Raw genomic sequence first — 26547 nt, forward strand, 5'->3', positions numbered from 1 at the left:
TGCTCTATTAATACTGATCAATTTCACTTTGCCGAGACAGTGTCAAGCAGGATGCTGAAGGAGGGTGTTGACTCCTATTGTCTCTCTCTGGGGGAGCACGTGACTCCAAGGAGCTGTCCAGCAACTCCCAGCTGAAACTTCACAGAGGAGGAGAAAACCCAAACAGATTAAACTCTTCACGCAGGGACAGTAAATCCAAAGTTCTTCCTCCCCCTCATCCTTCCCTTTATTCCCTACACACAATAGATGATGAAAACCAGGAAAGGGTGGTAGTGCAGTTAAATCCTCAACCTCTGGAGTTACAGCAATCTGGGTTCATATCCTGGTTGTGACAATTAATTTATATGACTTCAGGTGACTTAAGCTCTCTGAGCTTTGGTTCCTTTTCTGTAAAATGGGGATGATGATGATAATGCCTCTGTGACTGGGCTCTTATGAATGTTTAAACAGGAGAGATGTCTGTAAAGCACGTGGCAGAGTGTATAGCATGTAGTGAGTGATCCACAAATATTAGTTATTATAAGAACATCATCAAAACCATCACTCTTATAGCTGAGACGAAGATTCTAGTGCTTTATCTGGGAAATGATCCCAGGAGACACCAGCAGGGGAGTGGGGTAGTGAGATAGAAAAGGTAAATAATAAAATGACCTCCTGTGGGCAACTGGAGCTGCCTTCCATTGGGGAATGCTGGCAGCAAGTGGAGGGCAGTCACTTCCGAGTTACCCCACTGAGGAGCAGGGGAGCTGGGGCATTTACACACCAACTACTGCAGTCATTGGTCAAGGATGGTCTGCCCAGGTGTCAACTCCCCAACACATCTGGCTCGTCCTTTTTTGGGTTGAGCAGGCTGAGGTGGGCATACAGAGCCCTCAGGCCGAGTCTCAGACAGTGACAGGAAAGAGGTGAGCATGCAAAGGACAAGGAAATGGAGGGAGGGCAGGGCGCCTGTTATGACTGCTTCTCCTCCTCCACCTCAGCCTTATCATCGTTGGTCGCTGCCAAGGGTATTTGTTTCCCCCTTACAAAGGCTTTATGTTTTAGGGAAGTCTTAGGTTCACAGCAAAATTGAGTAGAAAGTACAGAGGTTTCCCATACACCCCCTGCTCTCACATGTGCACAGCCTCCCATTAGCAACATCCCCACCAGGAGGGACATTTGTTAACCAATGAACCTACCTTAACACACCATCATCACCCAAAGTCCATAGTTTAATTAGGGTTCCCTCTTGGTTTTATACATTCTATGAATTTGGACAAATAAGTGATGACATGTGTCTATCAGTGTGGTATTGCAGAGAGTATTTTCACTGCCCTAAAAATGCTCTGTGCTCCACCTAGTCATCCCTCCCTCCCCACAGCCCCTGGCAACCACCGATCCCTTTAGTCTCTAGTTTTGCCTTTTCCAGAATGTTATATAAAGTTGTATTCATACAGCCTTTTCAGATTGGCTTCTTTCACTTAGTAAGATATCCAGTTAAGCTTCCTCCTTGTCTTTTCATGTCTTGGCCGCTCATTTCCTTTTCATCTGAGTAATATTCCATTGTTTGGATGTAAACAGTTTATTTCTCTATTCACCTTCTGGAGCATCTCGGGTGCTTCCAAGTTTTGGCAGCTATGAATAAGGCTGCTATAAACATCCGTGTGCAGGTTTTGGTGATGATACAACTTTCCAAGTCCTTTGAATAAATACCAAGGAGCAGGATGGCTAGATTGTGTCATAAGAGCATGTTTAGTTTTTTAAGTAGCCACCAGACTATCTTCCCAAGTGGCTGCACCATTTTGCGTGCCCTCCAACAATGACTGAGAGTTCCTGTTGCTCCACGTTCAGAATCTGGTGCTGTCAGTGCTCCAGATTTTCCTGGATTTTTTCCTCCTTCTGGTCCTCCATCCTCCTCATCCTCATCTCTGACCACTGCTAAGATTTTCAGTGCCACTCTCCCGGGCACTCGGTGTGTGCTCACCTCTTTCATAGCACTTAGCAACTTCATTCATTCAGTCACTCAATCATGAATTCATTAGCTGATTATTCAAGTCCTCACTGGTTCATCCACTGACTCACGCACCTGTTCTTCCACACTGAGCAGAACTGCTGACCAACTACCTACTACGTGTCAGGCACCAGGCTATCATCATTCTGTGTCAAGCATGGCACCTGGCGCAGAGCAGGGCTCAGTACATGTTTAATTCAACTGAAATGAATTAGAGGAAAGTGTGTCTTTTTTTACTTTTCTTTCTGAACATGCCATAAAGATCGAGGCTTTTATGGGGACTAGACATGTGTTTCACTTACACATCTTTTCCATGGAAAAGTCTTCATGAAAACAAATCCTGGGGATGCCTGGGGGTTTGCAGACAGTACGTGGAAATGCTTGTTGTCCTGCTGAACATAGAGGCCGGAGGGGGAAGTATTTCCTGGAAGATACCAGACTTCTTGCCAGCTCTAGGGATCAGCTCCTGAGTTGGATTCCCCAAAGCTCCAGTCCCAGACCAGCTGTGACTCTGGGCCTGCCACTGACTCTTCTGAGCTCAGCTTTCTACATGAGGATGGCAGTTTCTCCTTGCTGGTTGCTGAGAGCAGTAGACGTGGCAGCTTGTGCATGTGGCTGGGGAAATCACGCCAGCTCCATGCAGGCCCCCATCCACCAGAGGACCATTGCATCAAAGCTGCTCTCATTATAATGACCTTCACTCCCCCTTGTACCTGCAGGAAGGTGGCAGCCTCCCCCCTTCCACCCTCTCATGTGTCACTGGGGGCCTGCCATCTGCCATGCTGGGTCCTGAGCGGGAGTGGCCGGAGTCCAGGCTCCGAGTCTATGGCGCGTCACATTAAATGGAGCTGGCTGATGACGTGTGACCAAGCAGAGACCTTTGGGATCTGGAGTCCTTCGAGGCTACGGTGGAAAGCCCCCAGCCTCAGGTCAGACCCAGCTGGGCTCCCTCCCAGCCCTGCCTCTCATGGGCCTCAGGACCCCAGGGGTCCCTCCTCTCCGACCCCTGGGCTCCTTGCCCATACCCAGGTGATGCCATGAGATGCCTCTGCCCAACAAGGAGGTCAGATGGTTGGGGTTCACCCTAACTCAGGCACTGGGCTCACCCCAGGATCCTGACGATTGAGGACCCAAAGCCACATGATCACATGTGGATCCCATGAGACAGGTCATGGGAAAGAGCTTTATACATGCAGAGTGTATAAAGCTCTATGCATGTCTAAGTGTAAGCAATGATTATCTGGCCCAGTGGTGGTCAGCTGGGGACAACCAGTCATGTCTGGGGACAGTTTGGGTTGTCACACTGGGACAAGGAGGCAGGCGCTACTGGCGTCTAGCGTGAGGAGACCAGGGATGCTGTTAAACATCTGCAGGGCACAGGACAGCACCCACCACAGAGAAAGGTCTGGCCTGAAGTGGTAACAGCGCTGGGGCAGAGAAACCCTGCCCCACCAAGACTCCTTGGTTTGATGAATGAAACCCAGAAAGGTCCAGAATCACCAGTGTGCGACTGGCAGACTGACCTTGGGCAAGTGCTGACCTTCCTGAGCCTCAGTTTCTTCATCTGTCAAGTGGGGGAGGGAATACAGTACTTATCCCACTGGGTTGTGGTGAGGTGTGCAAGGGATCGCCTATGGGAAGCCTCCTGCCCAGGGCTGTACAAACAGCCAGAAAAACAGAAGTGGGGGACCCCCTCCCCAGCTCCTGATTTTAGTTCTGACTCTTCCTGAAAGTCCACACACTCCCCCTAGAATATCCAGGCGTGCATTGTCATGGAAACCTTTCAGGGATGGGTACTCAAAGAGCTTGACTGATTTTTTTTTTCTCCCGAAAATAACTCATCCTGTCAATCAAGTAATACTTAGGGGAAGTGGTTAGGCAAGTGAGATGGTTTTACCATCACTAACCATAGAGCAAGGTACCTGCTTGGGGAGTTTCTGTCCACTGACAGGCAGTTAACAGAAATGCCACAGCAGGTAACTGAGAATAGTGATGACGACGACAATGACCACCATCTCCCGCACCTCTCCCCTGGGCAGGTGATGGGCCTGGTGCTTTACGCGCATTATCAAGTACAATCTGGAGAGGTAAGTCCCTGCTGTGTGCCCATTGGATGGACACAGATGCTGAGGCTCAGAGAGGTGAAGGCTGGAGCTACCAGGCTCTAACCACCAAGCTTTACTGCCTCTCAGGAGCCTCCAGTTGAAGGGGGTATGGAGAGAAGGCTCAACTCCTTTTGTCCCCGGCTCCAGCATCTAAACCATCAGTTCCACGCTCTCTTCTTGGTGAGCTCTGACGCTGGAAACGCTACCAACTGCCCGTGGAGCTCATTTCTGAGCTTGGCTTCCTCCTGGTCCGGACACTCCTGCCCCAGTTAATGCTCTTGCATGGCTCCAACGTCCATTGCTTCCTAAAGCCTCAGGCGGAATCGTGTCTCAGTCTTGGCCCATCAAACCCTTAAATCTGTCCCAGGACAATGGCACAGCCTAGTCTTCAAACCACATGGCTCCTCCTGGCCTTCAAACAATCTCTACCCTGGGCAGCGGGTAATGGAAAGAAAGCTGGCTACAGTCAGACAGACCTGGGTGTCGATGCTACCCTGGTTATTTCTGAATCCTGTTACCTCAGACAGCCCATGTGTGCTTTCTGAGCCTCAGCTCACCCAGTTGTAAAATGGGCACATGGTTGGTATGCAGATAACTGAGATCATTGTAAACGCCCAATAAACGTGGCTTTGATCTGAACTAGGGCACAGGGCTAGCTGGGTGCTGGTGGCTCTCAGAACCAGCGCACGGCTGAGACTGACGGATGACTGCTCTGAATTCCCTGGAGCAGTTTCTGCCACGGATTCACGAGGCTGGGGTGCCACCTCGTGGACAGAGTCCTCCAGCGAGCCAGCCCCAGGTCAGGCGCAGGATGAGGCCTGCCTCCTTAAGTCCCGCAGCCTGAGGGAGGAGAACACCACCACCGAAGCCAAGAACACACTCCAGTCATTCATTCACAGGCCCCTTCCTTCTCTCAGCGCCTGTCATCCTTCAGGGCTTCCTCCCCCTCCTCCTCGTCATTAAGGCCCTCCGGGCCCCTAGAACACTTTTTCTTTGTAGCACTTATCAACCCTGTCAAGGTTATCATTCTTAAACCATTAAGACATAATTCTGTTAAAATCGATGGTGAGCACATGGCGGAGTCTTTAATTCACGAATAAGGGACCATGCAGGATGGCAAAGCTGTCCAAAAGAGGATATGACAAGTGAAGAGGTGAAAGCACCTAATCAGACCCAAACTTGGTTATATCTTGTGGGGCAAAAACACGGTACCCCTTGGGGTTCTCTTGCTACTGGACAGGAAAGGAAATCACAGCATGGATTCAGTTTTACAGAATTGAAAATGGCTTGCCCCTGACTGGCTGTGGATGCGAGCATGCTCTCACCAATGCTCTAGTGAGCAGTCACCTGTATTATTTCCCATTTGGGGATCATTGTCCTTTACACGATCTGACATATGTTGTCTGCTTATGTATGTTTGTTGTGTCGTCTCGTATGTGGACTTCATGAGGGCAGGGACAGGAGATATCTTGCTCCCTGCAGCCTCCCAGGTGCCTAGTCAATATCCAGCAGGTGGCACGTGCTCGATAAATATTTGTGGCATGACTGGGTGTGTCAGGCTGGGGAATGACTATGACCGTTTGTGAGGGAGACGCTCAGGGAAACAGGCAATTGTCACACCAGGTTTTAAAAGGGTTGCATCATAGAAGGCGCAGGGACTGTGGACACCTGGGAAAGGGTTTCTGGGAGATGAAACAAAGGAATGGGCTGGGTGAGAGTGGTTTCAGAGCAAGAGGGCTGCATCAAGGTCCACAGCTCAGAGTGTGTGTTCTGGGAGCATGAGGGAAGTACAGTGGACAGGACGGGATTGGAAAGGCAGGCGGGGGCCAGACCTCAAGAGCCTTGTGGGACTGCAAATCTCTTGTGGGCTTGGCTTTGAAGCAAGGACCTCTCACAGCAGACGTCTACCATAGAGCCTCAACATTCACAACTGATAATCGGCCTGAAGAGCAAGTGCCCGAATTCATGAGTTTGTAGATGTTCACAGCAGGAAGATCTTCCATAACATTTACATGCTGAAGACTGAGTATTTTCGCAGGCCTCACCCATCCGCTCATGGTGTCCTTCCAGCCAATGACACATGCACTCTTGGGGAAACGTGTGCGGTGGTGGGGCTGGAACCCGCCCCCACCCAGTGACCTCACATTAGGTGGGCAAGGAAAGGAACAGATTTGGACAGACGAGCCTGGATGAGCTGGCGCCCAGCAAATGTCGGCTGGGGATGGGAACCTGTCGTGCTGCGAGTTCTTGGTGGCGGGTTTACCCCGCTCCGGATGCACAGCCTCTGAGCCGGTCCCCAGCCACCCCACCTCTGGGTGTGTAATCCTCTCCCCTTGCTTCGTGACTCACTTCCAAAGGACTGAGTATGACAAATGGGACTGGATGGCATGTCTGAGGTTAGACTGATGTCTCGCTCTACTCTTCTGCTGCTCTAAGGCCGCTGTCATGTTCCATGTCACGAGCTGCCTGCGGCGGAGCCTGCACGGCAGGTGTAGTGGGTTGCCAGGGCTGCTAAAGCAGAATGCCACAGACGGCACGGCTTCAAAAACAGGCGGTTATTTCCTCACAGTTTTGGAGGCTGGGAAGTCCAGAACCGAGGAGCAACAGAGCTGCTATCTGATGTTTTTACTGTTTTATTCATTTTTTTTCATATTAAACTTGTAGTTTTATTCGGGTTTGGTTTTAACAAACGTGTTTGGGAGAGAGCCCACAGAAGGGGTGAAGCCCAGAGGGCAGGGCCTTCCCAGGCGCCCGAGAAGGAGGCAGGCCCTCTCCCCTCTCCTCATCTAGAGGGGTCTGGGGAGAGACATGAGCAGGGCAGGGGGCTGGCCCCCAATGCCCTTAGGTTGCAGACGGCTTTTCCTCGGTGTGTGCCAATGGAGCGAGCTCCCGCTGTCTCTTCTCCTGAGGATGCTGATCCTTTCAGGTCAGAGTCCCACCCTGAGACCTCATTGAACCTTCCGTCCTCACTTTGAGGAGGAATTTTCAGCACCCTGTTTCCAAACTGAGCTACAGTTGGGGGGTCAGGGCTTCAACATACACATTTTGGGAGACGTAAGTGTTCAGTCCCTAAGAACAGGGAAATGAAAAGAGTCTCTGGTCAACCTCCAGTGAGGGGCTGACACCTGCCGAGTACCCTGCCCCGCCCAGCACCCCAACCACTGCCTTGCCAGACAGCTTGACACAGAGGCGTCCACATCATTCCCATGACCCATTTCAACCAGGCATCTATCAATCAATAAGATGGATTTTTCTATTAATTTACTTGTACCCTGCACTTCATTTAGCTTTGTTTATTTCCCCCAGTCTTCAATCACTGACAGTGGTACTGATCTTTCCTCCACCATTTCTATTCATTCCATTGATATTGTCCTGTTAACACAGAAATCATATCACTGAGGGTCACGTTGCTCTGGCAAGAATGAGGGCCTGTGTAGGGACAGATTGGGGCCGTCCCTGTGAGTCCATGGCATGTTTCATCACTCAAACCTGTCGTGGCCTGAGGCAGTGACCCTGCCAATGAACTTCCTGTGTAGTGCAGCCCTTGGTGGTTTTAACAGAGGGCTAAAACTACCAGGCTGGTTTCTCAGTCTGTTGGTAGAGACCATAATAATATCATTAACAGTGTGCAGATTTAAAAACCACCAGTTTGGCTGCCCCAGTGTTCTGGGCAGAATCACTGAGCCATGTTGAATAAGCCATTCCCTGCTGATAGCTGCTTTGGGGCACTGCACTGAGTTGCTGTGTTGGAAACAGAACAGTCTGGAAGGTCTCCCTGGTTTGAGTTGGGATCCAGGATTGAAACGCCTGCCTCTTTCCAGGGTCACACAATGGCATCACAATGGCTTAGCTTTCTAAAAGGATGCAGGACAGGACACATGGCAGGCACAGTATCATCATCCCATCGGGGATTCCAGCACCCAGGCACAAGGCTTCTCTGCCCCCGTCTGTACCCAATGGGGCATGAACGGCTGCTGCGGCTGAGAGCCAGGATGTGTGTGGGTCACCGTGACGCACTGACAAGGCAAGCTGGGGCTCCTACTGATATTCTGTATCACAGTCACACAGGCCAGTGTGCCCGCCAGCTGGCGGCTCGGAGTCTAGGTGAGCTCACTGCACAAGGGTTTCTCCCCAGTGGGGCAGACACAACGGCCCCTTTTATCTTCACTCTGTATGAGCAGCTTGGACTCCAATGTCATTTCTCCCTGCTGGCAGCTCACAGGGCATCTTGTTGGCTGTGGGGTCCATGGTGTGGGGGGTGACTTGCCTATTCCTTTGAAGGTCATCCAGGTCCCCCAAAGAGACCTTCATGTATGACTCAGAGTCTGACATCTAAGGCAGTCCTGTTCAACACGACTGTTCACATTTCCTCTTTGCCCAGCTCCTGCTACAGGGTCAGGAAACAAATAGGTTCCATTTTATTTACAAAGGTAGGTAGAGATTGCCCACAGTGCTTCCTCTAGCAGGTGGCGATGTTAGACAATGAAGCCTTATAAATCACGAAGGCCACAGTGTGCAAGCTGGAGACTCTCCCAAACCAAGAAACCGTATCAGGACATCTCCAATCTATAGAAAATGTGTTTGGTGCATCTTATGAGGGTCACCTAATATAATATTTCCAATAACTCTGTGATGAGAGGAGTCTGACCATGTCATAAACAAGGAAACCGAAGCTCAGCGAGGCTAGGTCATTTGTCCAAAGTCATCTGGCTGGTCCACAGCAGAGCTGCGACTTGAACCCGGCTCTGCAGAAACTGAGTTTGTGCTATTCGCCAGGAATGACACGTCACAGCTTTGCTCTTCAGTGTGGTTGCTGGCCGAGCAGGGCCAGCCACAGCTGGGAGCTTGTTAAATGGCAGTATTGAACCCTACACAGGACCTGGTCAGAATCTGCATTTTGGCAAGACCCTGGGTGACTCATTTGGCAAGACCCTAAGCACATGGGCCCACGGCTTCGCTATTTGTAGGTCTTACCAAATCTTTCCTCTGCAGGCCTGAACAGCCACGTCTCTTCCTTGGGCCATATAGTCTCTGAAAATGGTAGACTGTGTCAAAAAAAAAATTGAGTCCAATAGCCTAGGTTAATTCCCTAGCAGAACATCTTGACGGTTTGATGATTCTGAAATATTGCTGCCAAACAGGCTGTTACAGAGGCTCAAGCAGAGATGTAAAGCATGGTGACAGGGGCACACTGCACCTCCGAGTGCCCATCTGAGGAGGCTCTGAGGTGTAGTGGATCAAGATGAATTCTGGCCCCCACTCAGAGGAAGCTTTCAGGCTGAAGGGTTTAGACATGCAAGCACGCGTCCTAATGCACCAGGTGAGAGATGTGACAGCTCTATTGCTTGGTGCCGATGGCATTTATGGGCTGGTCCGGGAGCACTGGGAAGATGTTGCTGTTAGTGCTGACGTATTACCAGCTGGGGCTCTGTTTTGAAGACTCATTATTAATATATTCTGTTGTGATCTGTGACTCTGCTCAATTACGGCAAGTCTATCAGGGATGGTTTTTGTTTAGGAATCTCAGAAAATGGGAAGAGCTAAAAGGCGATGCTTCTTAAACCCCTGGGCACACAAATCACCCCATCTTGTCACAATTCTAACTCGGATCTAGGCTGGGCTGCTGCTGCTGGTCCAGGCAACTCACAGTGGGAATGTGGGGACAGCACAGGTATGGGGATCAACTGGTGTGGGCTCAAATGTCACTCTGCCACTTGGCAGCTGTGTGATCTTGGGCAGGTTGCTGAACTTCTCTGGCCTTCAAAGGTCTCTCATATAAAATGGGGATCACTTCTGCTTCTTAGAGTCTTTGCAAGATTTACGAAGATTGTGTGGATTCCTTCCTATTCCCAGAGGGGAGGAGTGAGACCTTTTCCTGAGGCGCTTGCCCTGTAAGTTCAGCCGACACCTGCTATTCTCTCTTGAAGTAGCAAATTCTCCCAGTGCAGGCTTTTTGAACCTCAGAACGACTGACACTTGGGGCTGGGATGTTCTTTATTGTGGGGGGCTGTCCTGATAGCACGTATCTCCTGAGCTGTGATATCCAAAAATGTTTCCTAACCCACTAAACGCCCCTGGAGGCAAAAATGCCTTTAGTTGGGAAACCCTGTTCCAAGCAGTAATTCCTGTCAATGACTCATTCAACAACATGTGGTTAGTACATTTTTTGGACCAGACCATATGCCAGGAATAGATTGATACTTAAGAAAAACAGGGCCCCTGACCGCATGGAGTTTTTTCCTTTTGGAGTCTCAGTCTTCTCAACTGTTAAATGGGTGTAACCAGGCTGCTGACTCCCAAGAGATGCAGATGCCTGGCTCCTGGTGTCCGGAGAACAGGGAGTGAAGGCAGAACAGCTGGAGCTGGAGGGGCAGAGAAGCCAGACATGGGCTATGAGGGGGATGCAGGGAGCAGGCCGTGCAGGGCTCTGTGGAAAAGGGTGCAGGAGCAGCAAGACAGGGGAGAGGGGGCTGCAGGCAAGGCCCAGGGCAGAAGGGAGATGGGCCCCCACCTGCAAAGGACAGAGGAGGGAGAGGCAATGGGAGGGGGGCAGAGCAGCAGGGTGCGGGCGAGAAGGACAGGGAAGGGGGCAGATAGGAGAGGCACAGAAGTAATGATAAAAAGACCCCAGACAGACAGACAGACATGTGCACAGGTGATGCAAGACAGGAGATCGAGAGGACGGGGATGTGGTCAGGCTGAAGGAGGGCCGGCCCATCATGCAGGCCCAGGTCAGCCACACAGGACTCCCAATAATGCCCCATATGTTTCTTTCAAACACGGCCGATTTTAGTTGTAAAATCTTAAAACAGAAAACAAAGTCCGCTTGCCAGACAAGTTCAGGCCAGGAGGCAGCAGCTCTTGCTGCGTCCTCGAACGGCCTTCACCAGAGGGACAGGAACTGAGCACGTGCAGCCTTGGAGGAAATGAGGCCTCGGGTGTTACTACTGCAACTGCAGCGACGATATTAAACACATTTGTAAGCAGCTGCCAGAGGGAAGCACTAACGGCCGCTGGCCAGCCCTGCTCTTGCCCTGGAGGGAAGTGGGGGGTTAAGGAAATGACTGGAGTGGAATCCAGTCGAGAACATTTGCCCAACTTGATCAAGCCGCTCTCAAAACATCCTGGAATGCATATGACAAGCCGGCAGCATAAAAAACACACCCAACTAAACAGACCCCGGCCCAGAGCACGAACGCTGTGCGGCTGCTGTCGGGAGGCAGCAACAGATGCCAGAAAACTGCCCCGGGTCACGTGAGGTGTATTTGCCATGTTTTAAAAACGATAAAATCCCAAACATATTATTTTCTGAGCTTTTATTAGAAATGTATCACAGGAACAGTCAAGAAGCCGTGCTTGCCGATGCGACGGGTCAGGTTGCTGGTTCCACCGAGACCTTCCAGAGCTCCTGCAGAGAACGGAGAGAGGAGTCTCCAAGCAGCACAGGACTCGACAATTTCAGAAAAGAGGGAATTAGCCACCAAGAGCCGAACAAGTGGGCCACACAGCATGCAGGCTGCGGCAGAGCCGGGAGCTCCTCCGATTTCCGAGTTGCTCTGAGCTGTTCTGTCTAATGTACAAGGGAGGCTGGGAGGGTGAGCGCTGGCATCCGCCCACAAGGCCCCAGAAGACACAGCCAAGGGGCCTGAAGAGCACGACTCTCCACCTGCAGAGACCTTCAGTGCCGTGTGCCGCAGCTGCCGCTCTGTAAGGAGCCTGTTTTCTGGGTTGTGATGCTCCCCTTAATGCTGGCAGGTGGACGAGGAGCAAAACATGCCAAGTTCCTAGTGGAGACCTTGCGTCCTCACCTGCAGAAGTGCATCTGCCATCTACTGGGACGCTGCCCAGAGGTGGTGACACTGATGGAAGGTTCCCTCTCGTCCAGGGCAACCACCCAAATTAAACTCAGTGCTTGCCCGGGGCCTGGGTCGGGAGCGGGAACAAACGCACCCTTTGCCGTCCTTCTCCCTCTCTCTCCTCGTTGCCAGGCCCAGGCCTCCACTGGCTAGAGAAAGGGAGGCCCAGCCAGGAGGCAGAGAGGACAGTAATTCCGGACCTGGGGGCCTCTGTAACTCCTGCTCCGGGTAACAGAAGGGGATTTTAAGGGTAATACTGACTTTTCTGAGCTTCTGATTTTATTAGAAATGTATCACAAGAACAGTTAAGAAGCCGTGCTTGCCGATGCGACGGGTTGTGATGGGTTGCGACGCTCCCTCTAATGCTGGCAGTGGATGAAAGGAGCTCAGCACGGCACCTGGCACATGCATCGTCTTTAGGATGGTCACTCAGGGGCCTAATGTGGGGGGATCCCGCCATGCCAGGTTGGAAGGTGGCCATCAGACAAGCCTGCTTAGTCCGAGGCCAGCATGTTGCCAGTGAGGACATGGCTGTCAGCACTGGGCGCCTGCATCAAGATCTTCATCAGTCGTCGCCCACTGACCTAATGCCTCCCAAGCAAACTTTCGCCCTCAGTCCTGTTTCCTCCAGAGCCTGAACTGCCCATAGGGAGGAGCGTGCTGTACAGTCCAAGGTGACAGGCCACCCGCAGGCCCATCCTGGACATGATGACCGCTAAGCACAGGGTGAGAGGCCACCGTAGGTTTCACTCAGCAGGCAGCCTTGGCCCTGGCTGCTCCCCTGTCCCCACATGCAAGGCCACCTACCAGCTGCTGGATGCGCTCATAAATAAGTTGCTGCGGGAAGGAGGCGTCCACCGGCTCCACCACAAAGCGCAGCTGGCTGTCAGCAAGCTTCTCCAGCTGGTGCAGGGAGGAGCGGAAGTGGTCGTACGCTTCGCACGTGACGTCCAGGTGTCTGAGCGTGAAGTTCAGCCTGCAAATGAGCAGCGGGCACACACACACACTGACACCACCACCGGAAAGGGTTTTGTGTTTGTCTTGAAAAGATGAAGTCTCTTTCACCTAAAATAAATTTATTGCTAATTCTTTAATATCAAATATCCAGTCAAATGTGTACAACCTTTCCTGTCTCCATTTTTTCCTTTATGGTTTATAAAATCAGAGCCTAAGTGAGGTCCACATGCTGCCACTGGTCACATGCCTTGATGGGGGTCCCTGACATTCTGGGTATAAACAATGTTGCAGTGGACATGCTTATGTGGACGCCTCTGCACACAGATGAGATTGCTTCCACAGGGCAGATTTCTAGTGCTGAATGGCTGGGTCAGTAACTATGTTCAGTTTTATTGCTGCATATTCCAAAGTGCCTTCAGGAAAGATGTGTACTCTTATAAGAACTGGAGAAAACAGTGTGGAAGGTGTCTAGCACTGCATCTAATGACAAGACAGACACATGTCAACAGAGCCCAAGTGCTTTAGGATACTCAGGTGGAAATTCCTGGAGGAGCTGTCCGCAAAGGGAGAGGACAGAGCCCAGGGGCACTGTGGGGCAGACGGTGTCCTGGAGGGAACATTCGGGAAGAGGAGAGGCCCTCCACCTTGCATGGGTTGCGGCCACGCAAGTTGGCATTGGGGCACAGTCTGCACTAACGTCCTCATTCCCCTGATGAGCAGCTGTGGCCTGGACAGGCTCCCTGATGTCTTCTGCCTTCCTCTCTTCATTTGTGACATGGGGACAGTGTGTGGACTGAAGGAGACCCTGTGTGTAAAGTAGCAGCACTGGCCCGGTGCATAGAAGGTGCTCAGCACGTAAGGGACAGTGAGGACGCGATGGAACACACTCAGATGAGCACCTGGCTCTCAGGAGGACCACGGGGACTGAGGGGCAGAGCTCACCTCTTCTCCACGGAGAGAATGGCTATGCAGGAGTTCTTCAACTGGTGAGCGAGTCGGGAGAGCGTTTTAAACAGAGCGTCAGTTAAGTCATCGTCGTAGAACACTGTGGGAAGAAGCCAGGCATCAGGAAAACCTGCTAACGGCAGAGAACTCCACCCCTCAGAGGACCCCACGGCTCAGCCCCACGGCCTGAATCCTCGTAACCGTGGATCCACAACGGTTCTGATTAAAAACTGCACGTGGCTGGGGTCGCAAGTCCTGGAATGACGGTTCTAAGAAGCAGAGGCCTCCGTGGAGGGGTGGGACCCGGCGCTGCCTAGGAGGGGAGGACGCTGGCAAGGACGCGGAGGGTGCTCTGACCTTCGGCTGCCAGCAGTATGGTGGTGTGCTCGTGCAAGTCGGAGATGTCCTCCTGGGACCAGCTGAAGGGGAATGCGGGATCTGTAAAAGAAGGACGTTGGCGTGCCCTCCCTTCTCAGTGGCCGCCTCGCAGATCTGAATCCAGCACCCGGGCTTCAGGGCCACGGCTGCCCGCGGGGAGCGCCGCAACGAGAGAGGTGCCCTTTCTGCCAAAGTCTGTCTCAGCCGCTGGGGGGCAGGTGGATTTCCGCCTTGCCCGCGGCCTCGGCACATGATCTACCTCTGTCCACAGCACTGCTGGCCCCAAGCATGTGCTGTGTGACCCTGAGAAAGGTGCCTCACCTCTCTGGACTCCAGGTTCCCACCAGAACAGGCACAATAATGCTTCTCTCACAGGACTGTGGGAAGGGCCAGGGACCGGAAAGACCTGGGGCTTGGCAGCCACCAGGAGCTCCACAAGCAGCAGCCCCTCACCTAATATCTACAGAGCAAACTTTTATGCAAAGAAAGAGCAAGCATGCCAGTCTGAAATAGTCTGTGTGAGACTTCAGAAAGCTCTCCCACCCAGCGGGCTGAGCCCACAGGCCCACCCTCACTGTGGGCACAGGGAAATGGGCTAAGTCCTGGAGCCCGGCAGACTCGGGCTCACACCCTGACCCTGCCAAGCACCTGTGAGACCCTGGGAGGCACTTAGCCTCTGAGCGCCAGTCCTCACTCATGGTTCTGGGATTTTCACACTGACTGTGCAGTGATGCCATGAGGTCTGAATGACAGAATGAATGGAGGTGCCCAGCATGCAGCAGGGGACCCCAAAATGACAGGTGTCACTCAGCCAATGGAGAGAACCGCCGGGAGCTGTGGGAGTGTGGCAGCAGTGGGGACTCTGCTGGTCAGCCCTGGCCACAGGGCAACGGCCCCGAGGGGTTACCAGGGGCCCTGGAACCAAATGGGCCACGAGAGGAAGGCACACACCTGTGCAGAGGTCGTCCTCCAGCCAGTCCAGTTCTTTCACTTTAACTATACCACCTGAAAAACAAAGTCAGGATGACAGCCAGCTCCCACGACAACCCGAGGAAGAGGGAAGCTTTTCCACTACACACCCAAGTCCTCCCGTCTCCCTCCTTCCAGCACTTTTCGAGTTCTAAGCATCAGGCCCTGCGCCTCACACAGGGAATACAAGGACTTATGAGACATGTCCTTGTCCCAGGGGGCCAGCAGCCTGGGGCAGACCGGCAGGCGAGCAGAGCCCCACAAGGCGGTGTGGCCAGGACAGCGCTATGAGGACACGCGGGTGCGGGAGGAGAGAGGAGCTCCGTGCCAGACGGGGCGGCAGGGAAGGCTCGGAGGTGGGGATTCGTGCCTGCTCCTTCCTTCCAGTCCTTGGAGACTGCCTACTGCACACCGGGCATTCAACCAACAATGTGACGACGTGACTGGGGCTCAAACACAGACAGGCTGCCTGCATGGAGCACGTGGTCTAGGTGACTGGTGGGCACCAGTCTAAGTCACACAAACACATGTGAAAATGCAAGCGTTTGAGGCAAAGGGAGTCTCGAAGGGCACTGTGACCTTGTCTGCAAGTGTGAACATGGTTAGGAACAGACAAGAGCGAGAGAGGCCACTGCAGGCAGAGGGAACAGCAAGCGCAAAGGCCCCAAGGAGAGGGGGCCTCCAATGGGCCAGGAAGGGCTACAGACGGCGGGGCCAGGCCCCTCCAGGTCCAGAATCAGCAAAGGGGCTTGGTCTGTACTCGGAGAGCAACATGAACCCTCCGACGCGCCTGAAGCCTGTGGGCTGGAGTGACCTGGCCCATCCTGGTAAAGCGCCCAGGCTGCTCGGGGGAAGGGGTCTGGACAGGTGGCCTGGTGAGCGGCTGGCTGCCAGCACCCATCACACAAGCTCTGACCATCAGGTGACATGGGAGCGGGGACACGCTGGGCAGAGGGACAGTCAGAAGAGAAGGCAGGGGAACAGGCAGGGGCCCGAGCAGGCGGTCGGGAGCCAGAGACAAGCTCTGACTACCCAGGGAGATTCCAGCAGGGGGTGGGGGATCAGCCTTCCGCCTGAGAATGGTCATTCTGGATGCTACGTGGAAGACAGCTTGGTGGGTCAGACCAGAGCTGGGGACACCAGGAGGGGGCCGCTGTGACCTCTGGGGGGAAGAGAGCCCAAGCAGGACGTGGCAGTGGGCATGGGAGGTGGTCTCATGACCCAGGACCTGAAGCTTTGTGAAGCCAACACGTCTGCTCCCTCCATTCACCAGGGGGAAAGGGGCAGCAGACGGGACCCGTGTCCCAGTGTCCCGGTTCTGGCTTTGTCCCACCTGCCTCACAGAGGTTCCACCCCAGATGGAACCCACAGGGCCTCACCTCCAGCAGCAGTCAGGTGGCTGTTGAGAGTAATGTTCCGCTGGCACATGGCCAAGAGATCGGCACCGACATCTGGAAGGACAGAAGGACGTGCCGTAAGGTGTCAGCCGCCGCGACGCTTTCATCTCCGCGTCCCTGCTGGAGAGAGCTGGTGTCTGCAGCGTGACAGCAAAAAGCGGCAACACTGAACGGAGTAAAGTCCCTCCTCCGGTTTTCTGCCAAAATCAAGTATGTTCACCTTATGGCTCTTTATTATAGAGATCTTCTCCTTAAATAAGAGATGCCCACCCTGGTGAGGACAGACCGGTGCATTCCAGAGGGAGGGGCGCAAGCACCCACACGGGCAGGGCATGTGGCCACGCGCACTCTCTCCACAGCCCCCAGTGTCTCCGACAACCCCCGAGCTTGTATCATGACTCCCGCTTCACAGATGGGGTGGCAGGTGAAGTCACATAGTGAGTGGGGGCAAGGGCTGGGGTCTGAACCCAGGTGTCTGACTCCAAATCCAGGCTTGCTCCTTGATGCCCCGGGAAACCAGCCAGAACCAGAAGGGCGTGTGGACGTGATTAACTGAGCAGGCTCAGACAGGCTGGAGGCACGGTCTCCTGAGCAGAGTCCCCGCCAGGGCCACTGGGGACGGGGACAGAGGTGGGGGTGGTGTTTTGTCAAAATAAATTTTCCATTAGGAGAATGTACGTGCGGAAATGGAGGAAGTCTCATTAACGACATCTTTCCGGCCCTCTGCGGTGTGGATGCCCCCAGCCCACGCCCTGCAGACTGCCGGAGTGCTAGAACATCACCACCATCCCAGCAACCACACAGAGCCTGGCTGGGGAGGGGCTCCCTGCTCGCTGAAGGGACACCCCCCCATCCCTGCGCCAGGGCTCTGGGTCCAGAGAACAGTGATGGCGTGCGCCTGACAGCACGCATGTGCATGGCAGTTTTCAAGCCTTTACTGGTAGTTTTTGTCATAACAGACCTTGTGTGGGCTCCTAGGATATGAAATAGGTAAGAGAGGCACAGCTCTGGCTGAGTGGGGGTGGGAGCCCTGGAGCCCTGGGGCTGCCCCCCACCTCCAACCCCATCTCTCTTGAGCTCAGGGAAATCTGCTCCATGAAAAACAGCCGGACATGCCCCAGTGATGAAAGGCATCACGCTGTGAGTTGGTAGCTATGCATACGGGCTTGCGCCAGCCCTCTGAACTTAGCCTTAGTCTGCCCATGTGGACAGAGGGGAGGGTGATGGCTCCCTGGCTACGGCCGGGGTCACTGTGAAGTTATAAGCAGGTGCTAATGCAAGAGTAACTTCTTCATGCCTGCAAATCCCTCTCAAGAATGAGACAGCTCGATCGTACGCTGCCATTAGGCACTAGGCACAGAGCAAAGCTCTTGGTGCTGCAAGATGGCTTGACTCTGAGAAGTGCTCTCTACGTCAGTGCCATTTACATCTGGTTGTTAAGGAGCAGCAGAAGGGGTGGCTTTGCTGTAGATTCCCAACCGGTAGTTAACTCAGGATGTATGAAAAGTATGCCCGGAACAGAGGCAATCCTTGGCTTCCCCTTTCCTATCTCAGAAACAAAAGACATGTGCCAGGAAAACGGGAACTGCGAATCACTGATGTACACACATCAGCAGAGACTAAAGATAAAATTTAACAGTGATAATATTGACCCGATGAGAAATGGCTAACGAAACTGACAGCCTTTCTAGACAAGTGTGCTGGCAAGTCTGGAGCAGCGGATGGTTCTGTGCCCTGTCACTCTGCCGCTTTTGATCACTGCACTACGGTTATGTCAGATGCTGTCATCGCAGGGAGTTGGGAGAAGGGTATGGGGCCCTTCCTGCAGTGTGTCAGCACTTCTACATGACCCTAGTACTTCAAAATAAAAAAGGAAATTGGTTGGAAATATGTATCAAAAACTTTAGGAAGGTCACATTCGCTTCTAGGAGCTCAGTGTAAGGGTCACCAGACAACACAAAGGTGTCCACAGCAGTGTAACTGACAAATTCAATGAAACAAAAACAAAACACATGGGAGCAACCAAAATGCCCAGCAGAAGGAGACTGTTTTTTTTTTTTAAAAAAGGGTGGAATATTACCTAGTCACTAAAAGTTAATACTTATAATTTTTAATGACACTGGGAAAAGTACTTTCAACTTCTTTGGCAGGACACAGCACTGAATATATACATGTAACGCCTCCAGCTACTGTCAGGGCATACATATGCACAAAGAAGGAAACAGATTGTAAAAAAACAGATACAGACAGTTGGATACAATACAGACCCTACAGCTCCCCGAGGCCAGCGACTTGGTCTGTGTCACACTCCCTCCCGAATCCCCACATCTAGAACCGTCTCTGGCATACAGCAGGCTCTCAATAAATTGCACACTGTTGAATGGATCTGGGGATTGTACAATTACGAGTACAATCTATTTGCTGTTCTACAGATTTCCCACAAACAGTAGGCAAGACTCCTATAATCAGGAAAACTGAGTAAGCTTGTGTGTAAGCCCTGCGAAGGCATGTCCCTCACAGTTTTCAGATGTTGCTCTCTCTCGGGGGGCTATGTGAAGGGGACCCAGCAGAGCCACCAGCCGTCTGCAGCGGGAGTGGTCCCGCGCCTGCTGGGTGTGGCTGAGTCACTCTGCCATCACTGAGGAAATGATGGCGGGTGGAGGAAACCAGCGAATGGGACAGCAAAACTGACAGCAGCCCAGGTCCGATTTCCAGTTCCCCCGCCCCGTTCTCCATAGAGAGCATTCGCTCTGAGAAGAAACTGCCTCCCCTCAGAGACAACCTTTGTGTTGTCTGATAACCCTTACACTAAGCTCCTAGAAGCGAGTGTGACCTTCCTGAAGTTTTTGATACATATTTCCAACTGATTTCCTTTTTTATTTTGAAGTACTAGACTCGCGCAGAACTGCTGACACACTGAGTGGGCGGAGTGCATGTAGTGTCGTACCTGTACAGTACACGGTCCGCGCCACGGTGGCTGCGACGATGCTGGCGAGCCCTGTGCCCGCCCCCAGCTCCAGCACCGTGCGTCCCTGGAAGAGTTCCCGTTGGAATAGGATGTAGTCCGCCAGGAGCAGGGACCCCCGCCACACCTGGAGGGGAGGCAAGGAGCAACAGGTGATGTGAGGATCTGGGGAAACCCTTGGTGGCCACGGGAGGTGGACGGGACCTACCCACCTGTTTGCCGACATCCTCCAAGGGGGTGGCCATGGTGTGCTCTGGACGGGATGGAGACCGAAAGAGAAAGGGCCACTGTGAACGCGGGGGTGGACAGAACACAGACTCAGTGGTGCGCGACAGCTGGCAAACACGGCTGGGTGGGTGCTGGCGCGGGTGCTGTGAGAGCCTCGGAGCCGGCAGAGTGAGCGGTGGGAGCGGGGCGGGGCGGCACTCACAGGCCAGGCGCAGCAGCTCGGTCTTCCCAGTACCCGGGGACCTCTGCCCTATAGCCGAAGACCAGGGTGACAGCAGGTCTTGGCCCACCCCAGCCCACACACCTACCCTACACTCCACTTTATGTGCAACAACGGCACATTACAGTCATCACACATTTATGTCGCCTCCATCAACCGTATGCTCACAACGATCACAACTCATTCAGAGCATTTTCGTACATGAAGAACCACACTGAAGTCAGTAAAGTAAGTTTGAGTTCACACCGTTTTTTAGGTGAAGGGAAGAATGAAGTATTCTCACGCACAAAACCCATTAGGACAAAATCTGGTGGTGGTGGTGGTGGAAGGGAGACTGGAAACACAAGACGGAGAAGAAAATGGAATGACGCCCAACACTTTTGCTGTTACGTGAGGACTGGCTGTCTGGGTAGGTGGTGGGGGCTATCAAATCAAAACACACCCAACCCTGGCACAGCAGGGTAACTTGGCCTGCTCGTCACACTTGCAAAGATCAAACCACTTGCTTACGACAAAACAGGAGCAGGGATCAAGGGACCGACCGACCTACCGAGGGAGGTGAGGAGGGCCCAGCTGGGAGCAGTGCGGGTCACGCTGCCCCCACCCCCTCCGCGGGGCTCTGCGCCGGCAGGTGAGCAGCCCTGCACTCTCATGGTGTGAGCATCCTGCCGTGCTGAGGTTAGAGGGCAGTGCTATTCACACCACTGGGGTCCAGAGCACAAGGCAACCCGGGCCACCCCTCCGAGGGCCTCTCTGGGACAAATCTGACCTGAGATTTCTGCCCTGAATGCAGACTTGGTCTGATCCCTGAATAAAATGGGACTAGCAGACAATAAAAATGTCTACTAGCAGCTGGCCCGGCCCGGGTTTGATATTATGGTTTGAAAGAAGTTATTTTTAGTAAAATATGCTCTTTTCAGAAGGACTTAAGATTGTTAAAGCCCAACATGTACCCATGTGGTTTGAAATTAGACCAAAAATATGTCCACCGACCCCCCGACAACTGAGTCCCCTCAGTGAACACTTACTGGACGGACAGCCCCCCTGAATCGGGCCTCGGGCTGTGCCACTTTCCTGATCCTCACAGCAGCCCTCGGAGGAAGTGTCACCCATTTCATTGGGACTGAGGCTCTGCGTTATGCTGGTAAAGTGATGGGGCAAGGGAACCTGCTCTGCGACAGGCGCTGTACTAAACGGTTGGTAAGATCTCATTTAATCCTCAAAACCACCCGAGACAGGTTCCAGTGTCGTCTCACAGGTGAGGAAGAGGAGGCTGAGGGCAGCGCTGTGGGCAGCCTGAGGCCACAGACGGGATTCCAAGTCATAGCCTGCAGCCGGCCTCCTTCTCACCCCCAGAAGGGACACAGCTGAAGAAGCCCTGGGCACAGGTTCCCAGAATAAAGGACCTGGGGACTCGCCTGGCAGGTTGAAGGCTGTGTGTGTACATGGGGGGAATGAGGTGATGTAGGTAAAATATCACACCTCGACAGGTGCTTACTTCCTACCCTGCTTCTCTACCACTCCTGGCCCTTCTAAGGCTCCGTGTCCCAAGATTTGACAGCACGGTGTCACCAAATGCCTCTGCTCCGCCCCACGCCTGGCGGTGGACACTCTTGGTCCTGCCTCCGAGCACCTGCGGCAACCTCCTTCCCAGCGTACTGTCCTGCCGCTTGACCACCTCCCCTTCCCCACGGGGCTTCCAGCCCTTCGGTCCAGCTCCCGTCTGCTTGACCTGCAAGCAGGTTCAGTCTGGTCTCCCTCCCTCTCCATCTGCCACACTCCAGCTCTGGAATCTGTTCCGGCCCAGGCTGGCGGAATCTCCCACAGTCTCTTGCCTGGACCCACACCCCCAGCACACCAAGTTGGGTCAGAACACTAAGGCAGGAGGTGATGACAGCACAGCTTTCTGAAGGAGCTGATGGCTAAGCTGGGACAGGTATGACATGAGGAAGTGTTAGGAAAGCAGAGGCTGGGGGCAGGCCCTTCAGGAGGCAGAGCACAAACAGAGGCCCACAGGTGAACAAGCACAGGGAGAGGTGCAGGGGTCAGGGTGGAGTGAGGTGAGGCTGGGGAGGGGACCACAGCCTCATCATGCAGGGCCTTGTGAGCTAAGGTGAGTCGTTTGTTTGGACCGCAGGCTGAGAGCAATGGGAAGCCAGTGGGGACTGCTGAGCAGGAGACCGATCTGTGTGCTCGGGAAAGCTCCCCCAGGGGCAGGGCCACGACTTGTTCCCGGGTTCGCCTGAGCTGGTTCTGCACATCTGTCTTGTCGTATTATGCCCTGGCCTGGGCCTGAACATAGCACACTCGACACACACCCAACACTCACACACACCCGACACATAACCCCCCTACACTCACACACGACACATACCCCCGACACTCACACCCCCAACACTCACACCCCCGACACTCACACCCCCAACACTCACACTCCACTGACACTCACCCAACACATACTCCCCCCTGACACTCACACCCCCGACACTCACACTCCACTGACACTCACCCAACACATACTCCCCCCTGACACTCACACCCCCGACACTCACACTCCCCTGACACACACACTGACACATACCCCCGACACTCACACCCGACACATACTCCCCCGACACTCACACCCCCGACACTCACACTCCCCTGACACACACACCTGACACATACCCCCCGACACTCACACCTGACACATACTCCCCCGACACTCACACCCCCGACACTCACACTCCCGACACACACACCTGACACATACCCCCCCGACACTCACGCCCCCCTGACACTCACACCCAACACATAAACCCCCCCGACACTCACGCCCCTCTGACACTCACACCCCCTGACACACACACATACCTATGCCCTGATCCTGAGGCGCTGCCTTGGCAGTAGGTGAGCCAGAACTTACCTATTTGGATGACGTTGTGGGGGCTGCTCTCCTGTGCTCCCCCTCCCAGGAGGGCGTCTTCCTCCTGTGTTAGAATCACGGGATGTACCTTGACTCTCGGGGGCCCCACAGCGTCAGGGTCAGAGGCAGCCCGTGGCCTTCGCACGACATCCAAATCCCCGTCTTCGTCCAGCTGAGCTCCCGCCCGCTCCTGGCCTGCGGTGTCAGCCCCGGCCTGGACGGAGACCCCCTCGCTCCAGCGGCCACTCCTCGGAGGGGACTCGGCGCTGCAGGCCCCCATGGGGGGAGGCTCCTCTGCGTGAGTGCCTCCGGGACCACCACCCTCGACCCCTGAGTCTGTCTGACCGTCTTGGTTCCACAGAAGCCTGAACTGGGACAGAAAAACTGAAAGGCAAGACAAAACACAAAAGGCGAATATTTCCAAGTGGTCACCTTTTTTTCTTCCTCTCCTTCCTTTAGAAAATGTGATTTCCACCTGGAGAGTTTTAAAGGCCAGGTGGAGACACACGGATGCCAGCGGGAAAGGCCAGTCCAATTCAGTCACGATGCGGGGCCACCGAAGCAGCCCAGCGACCAGCGGGGGCAGCTATCCCTGGACTAGCATCCCGGGGCAGGCCGTATCGGCTCAGGCAGTCCTCAGGCTGCCATGAAGCGGGCACAGGCTCCGTCTCACGGACGTGGGGACATCGGCTTGGTGAGGCTCAGCGGGCTGCCGAGGCCGCACAGCTCTGCACGAGGCTGAGGATGGGGTGAGGTGCACACTCCGTCTGCTCAGCTCCCGAGCAGAGCCCTTCTCACTACGTGGTTGCATCAGGTCTGGAGGACAGGACAAGGACACCAGGTGTCCCTACCATCCGGTGGCCAGAAAGTCACTGGGACAAGTTTCAGTGGGAGTACGTGTGCCAGGAGACGGGGCTGGAGGCAGGGCTGCAAGCGTGGGGGTGGCCAGCCTGGGCAGGCCTCCTCCCTCTCCGTGACTGTCTGACCCTGGGCAAGTCACTCATCTGTTCTGAGCCTCCGGGAATCCAAACTGGGACACTTGGGAAAGTGGGGTTATTCATCACGTCAGAACAAGGTAGTACATGGTGATCACAGCTGACGGGGGAGGGTGCTGGGCCAGGCACCTGAGATGCCATCTGTGGAGCCAGGGCTGGGAGGGAAGAACATCTGGGCAGAAAGAACAGCAAAAGTGAAGGTGCTCAAGGAGGAAGATGTGTGGAAGTTGTGCAACCTGTGAGGGACAGGAAGGGGCTGCAGAGCAGCTAGGGAGAGGCAGAGAATTGGGGACCCACTGGCAGGGGCTGGGCTGGACTGGGCCTCATAGGCAGGGAGAGGGGTCTGATTTTATTCTAAGAGCAGGAGAAACCACTGGAGATCTAAATGAGCACAAAGACGTGATCAGCATTTTCAAAATATCCCCTTGGCTGCTTGGGGAGATGACTGGGGTTGGTGGGGGTGGTGCAGGAGAAAAAGCAGGGAACCCCCCCGTGGGAGGGGGAGGCAAGTGACACAGGGGCCCCGACAAAGGGAGCCTGCTGGACTGCGGGCTTCCTGAGGGCAGAGATCTGCTCGTCCACTTCTGCAGTCCCAACATCAAATCCTGGACCTGGTACACAGTAGGTGCTCAGAAAAGCACAGGTCACAGTAGTTTACTCAAAGAAAAAAGGGCACTTAGTTGTGGTGTGAGGGTAACAGTTAAACAAGCTTGTCTTCCCATCTGTCAAAAAAGATGAGTGCAAGAAAGCAGAAAACAAAATGGGATTTGTGGGGTGCCGGGCCCCTCCGCATGCACCCAGGGCCTTACCGGGCTGCCCCATGCCGTTCAGCCGCACCATGAGGTGTCTCTGGTTTGGGGTGTAGAGGTGGACGTCTGACAGCACAGTGTCGCTTTTGAAGGTGACCTCGTCCATGGCTGGGGTGGGAGCAAGTGCCCATGGCTCCACATTCATCACGGTACAGCAGTACCTGAGAGGGGAGAGCAGGTCCTCAGGATAGGGCCCCAAAAGGGAACAGTGTAAACATACCCCACCGGGTGGTAAGCAGCTTTGCATCACCTGGGGGAAACGGCTTCTGTTCTCAATTCTCTTAATTTTTGTTAAAGGAGAAAAACCTCAGAACCTTGGTAAGGGAAAAGAACCCAGCTAGAATTAGAACTATGTGGTTTACATTGCATTCATTTGCATACTAATCTTTTATTTATGGCAATGGATCTGAATGTTCCCTTACACTGATGAAATTTTCCTTTCTTTTTAATTTTTTCCAACTGTTTTATTAAGAAAAATTTCAAATAGACAAAGTTGAGGGCGTGGCATAATAAACAGCCATATACCACTGGTATACCATTGCTTAGCTTCAATGATCTTCAAGACTTTGCCACATGTGATCTGGGAGTACGTTTCAGGTGTCACATTTTATCCCTAAATTCTTCAGTGTCAGAGAACATGCTGGTATATAGCCACATTAACGGACCTGAGATAAGCAACGATTCCTTTTCACTATTTAAAACCCAACCCATAGTCAATTTCTCCATTCGTCCCCACTTGTCTTAGGCAGCCGGTTTTCCGGGAGCAGCGCTCAATCCTGCCCCCTCCTGGGGGCTGGAGGTTCACCCACGGCAGGTGCCGGCAGGTGTTCCTGACTCTTCCAGGGCTGTGGGGCCCAGACTCAGACCTGCGCAGGTCGGGGCCGGGGGCTCCACGGACCTCCTGCCCCGGGCCCCTCGTCTGCCAAGCCGCCTGTGGGTCAAGCACTGCCCTCTCAAGAGCCAGTCACCGCTCGGGCATCGCTTTTTCTCCCTGAATCCAGACTGAGGGGGTTGCTTGGTCCCCGGACAGAAACCCAGATGACGACATAGACTCCTTCCCTCAACACGTTTGCTTAGAAGGGGAAACTGAGGCTGGGAGTGGGGACTTGGCCTCAGGTTCATGGGAGCCCCGGTTTCAAGGCCAGGCTCGGTGGCGGGAGGCCCCCACACTGTACCCCGTCCCTCCACCTCTCCTAGAGGCTTACCCGGCGAGGGCCGAAGCCTGTTGTCCCACTCGAGCCTCTCGCAGAGAGGTTCAGTGGGGGCCGCCATAGTAGGCGGCCTGCGCAGGCGCGGCCCCGCCTCCTTCGCACGCGTCCTCCTGCCCAGTCCCTTGGCCACGCCTACCTCCCCTGGCAGCGCATGCGTGCTGGTGCCGCCGGCTGTCGGGTGCAATGCTGGCTTCGCGCCCGGGGGGAGGTGGAGGCTTGGGGGCGGAGGGAGTACAGCTCCCTCCTGCTCCGGTTTGCTGGCGTGGCCGGTCTGCGTGGGATGGGTTTCTAGTCGGGGACCGTTAGATAACTCGCCAAGCTCACCCAGCTATTAAGTGGTGGGGCTTGGATTCGAACGTGACTAATAGGGCTCTCGAGCCTGCGCTGTTGACCAGCACGCTAGTTTTATTAACTGTTGTAAAGCGCTTAGTGTCTCCTTCGTCGTCCTTGTCATGCTGTGAGCATCCAAAAAATGGCGACTGTCCTTATTAGCTATTATTATTGCTTATACTAGTTCATTCAGATAGTAAACACCCCCCCACGTGCTGGGGTCAGATGGGGTGGGCAGGTGGGCAGGTGCAGACTGATTAGTAGGACCAGCCAAATCTGTTATTTGC

The 26547-nt window shown here is 53.9% G+C and overlaps 1 protein-coding gene across 3 annotated transcripts; it reads right to left on the reverse strand.

The window, feature by feature from the left end:
• Positions 1-11396: 11396 nt before the first annotated feature.
• METTL22 (methyltransferase 22, Kin17 lysine) lies at positions 11397-26032 on the reverse strand. 3 transcript variants are annotated; one of them, XM_036931760.2, is made up of 11 exons: positions 25925-26032; positions 24720-24880; positions 22916-23299; positions 19775-19815; positions 19545-19689; positions 16580-16651; positions 15183-15236; positions 14211-14291; positions 13851-13953; positions 12759-12927; positions 11397-11503 (listed from the first exon to the last, which is right to left on the reverse strand). In XM_036931760.2, the coding sequence occupies exons 2-11, from the start codon at positions 24862-24864 to the stop codon at positions 11468-11470; spliced, it is 1230 nt and encodes a 409-aa protein (XP_036787655.2). In that variant the 5' UTR covers positions 24865-24880; positions 25925-26032; the 3' UTR covers positions 11397-11467. The 3 variants fall into 3 exon arrangements, with proteins under 3 accessions (XP_036787655.2, XP_057343574.1, XP_036787656.2); XM_057487591.1 differs by having other exon boundaries at positions 11397-12927; XM_036931761.2 differs by lacking the exon at positions 11397-11503 and having other exon boundaries at positions 12882-13016.
• Between the last annotated feature and the right edge of the window lie 515 nt (positions 26033-26547).

Source organism: Manis pentadactyla, chromosome 10 (assembly GCF_030020395.1).
Source record: "Manis pentadactyla isolate mManPen7 chromosome 10, mManPen7.hap1, whole genome shotgun sequence".
Lineage (NCBI taxonomy): Eukaryota > Metazoa > Chordata > Mammalia > Pholidota > Manidae > Manis > Manis pentadactyla.

Coding starts and splice junctions, on each gene's coding strand:
- METTL22 (XM_057487591.1), bottom strand. CDS start 24,864: ATGAATGTGGAGCCATGGGCACTTGCTCCCACCCCAGCCATGGACGAG. Junction 23,300..24,719: donor GAACGGCATGGGGCAGCCCG/GTAAGGCCCTGG, acceptor CTTGCCTTTCAG/TTTTTCTGTCCCAGTTCAGG. Junction 16,652..19,544: donor GCGGACCGTGTACTGTACAG/GTACGACACTAC, acceptor CTGTCCTTCCAG/ATGTCGGTGCCGATCTCTTG.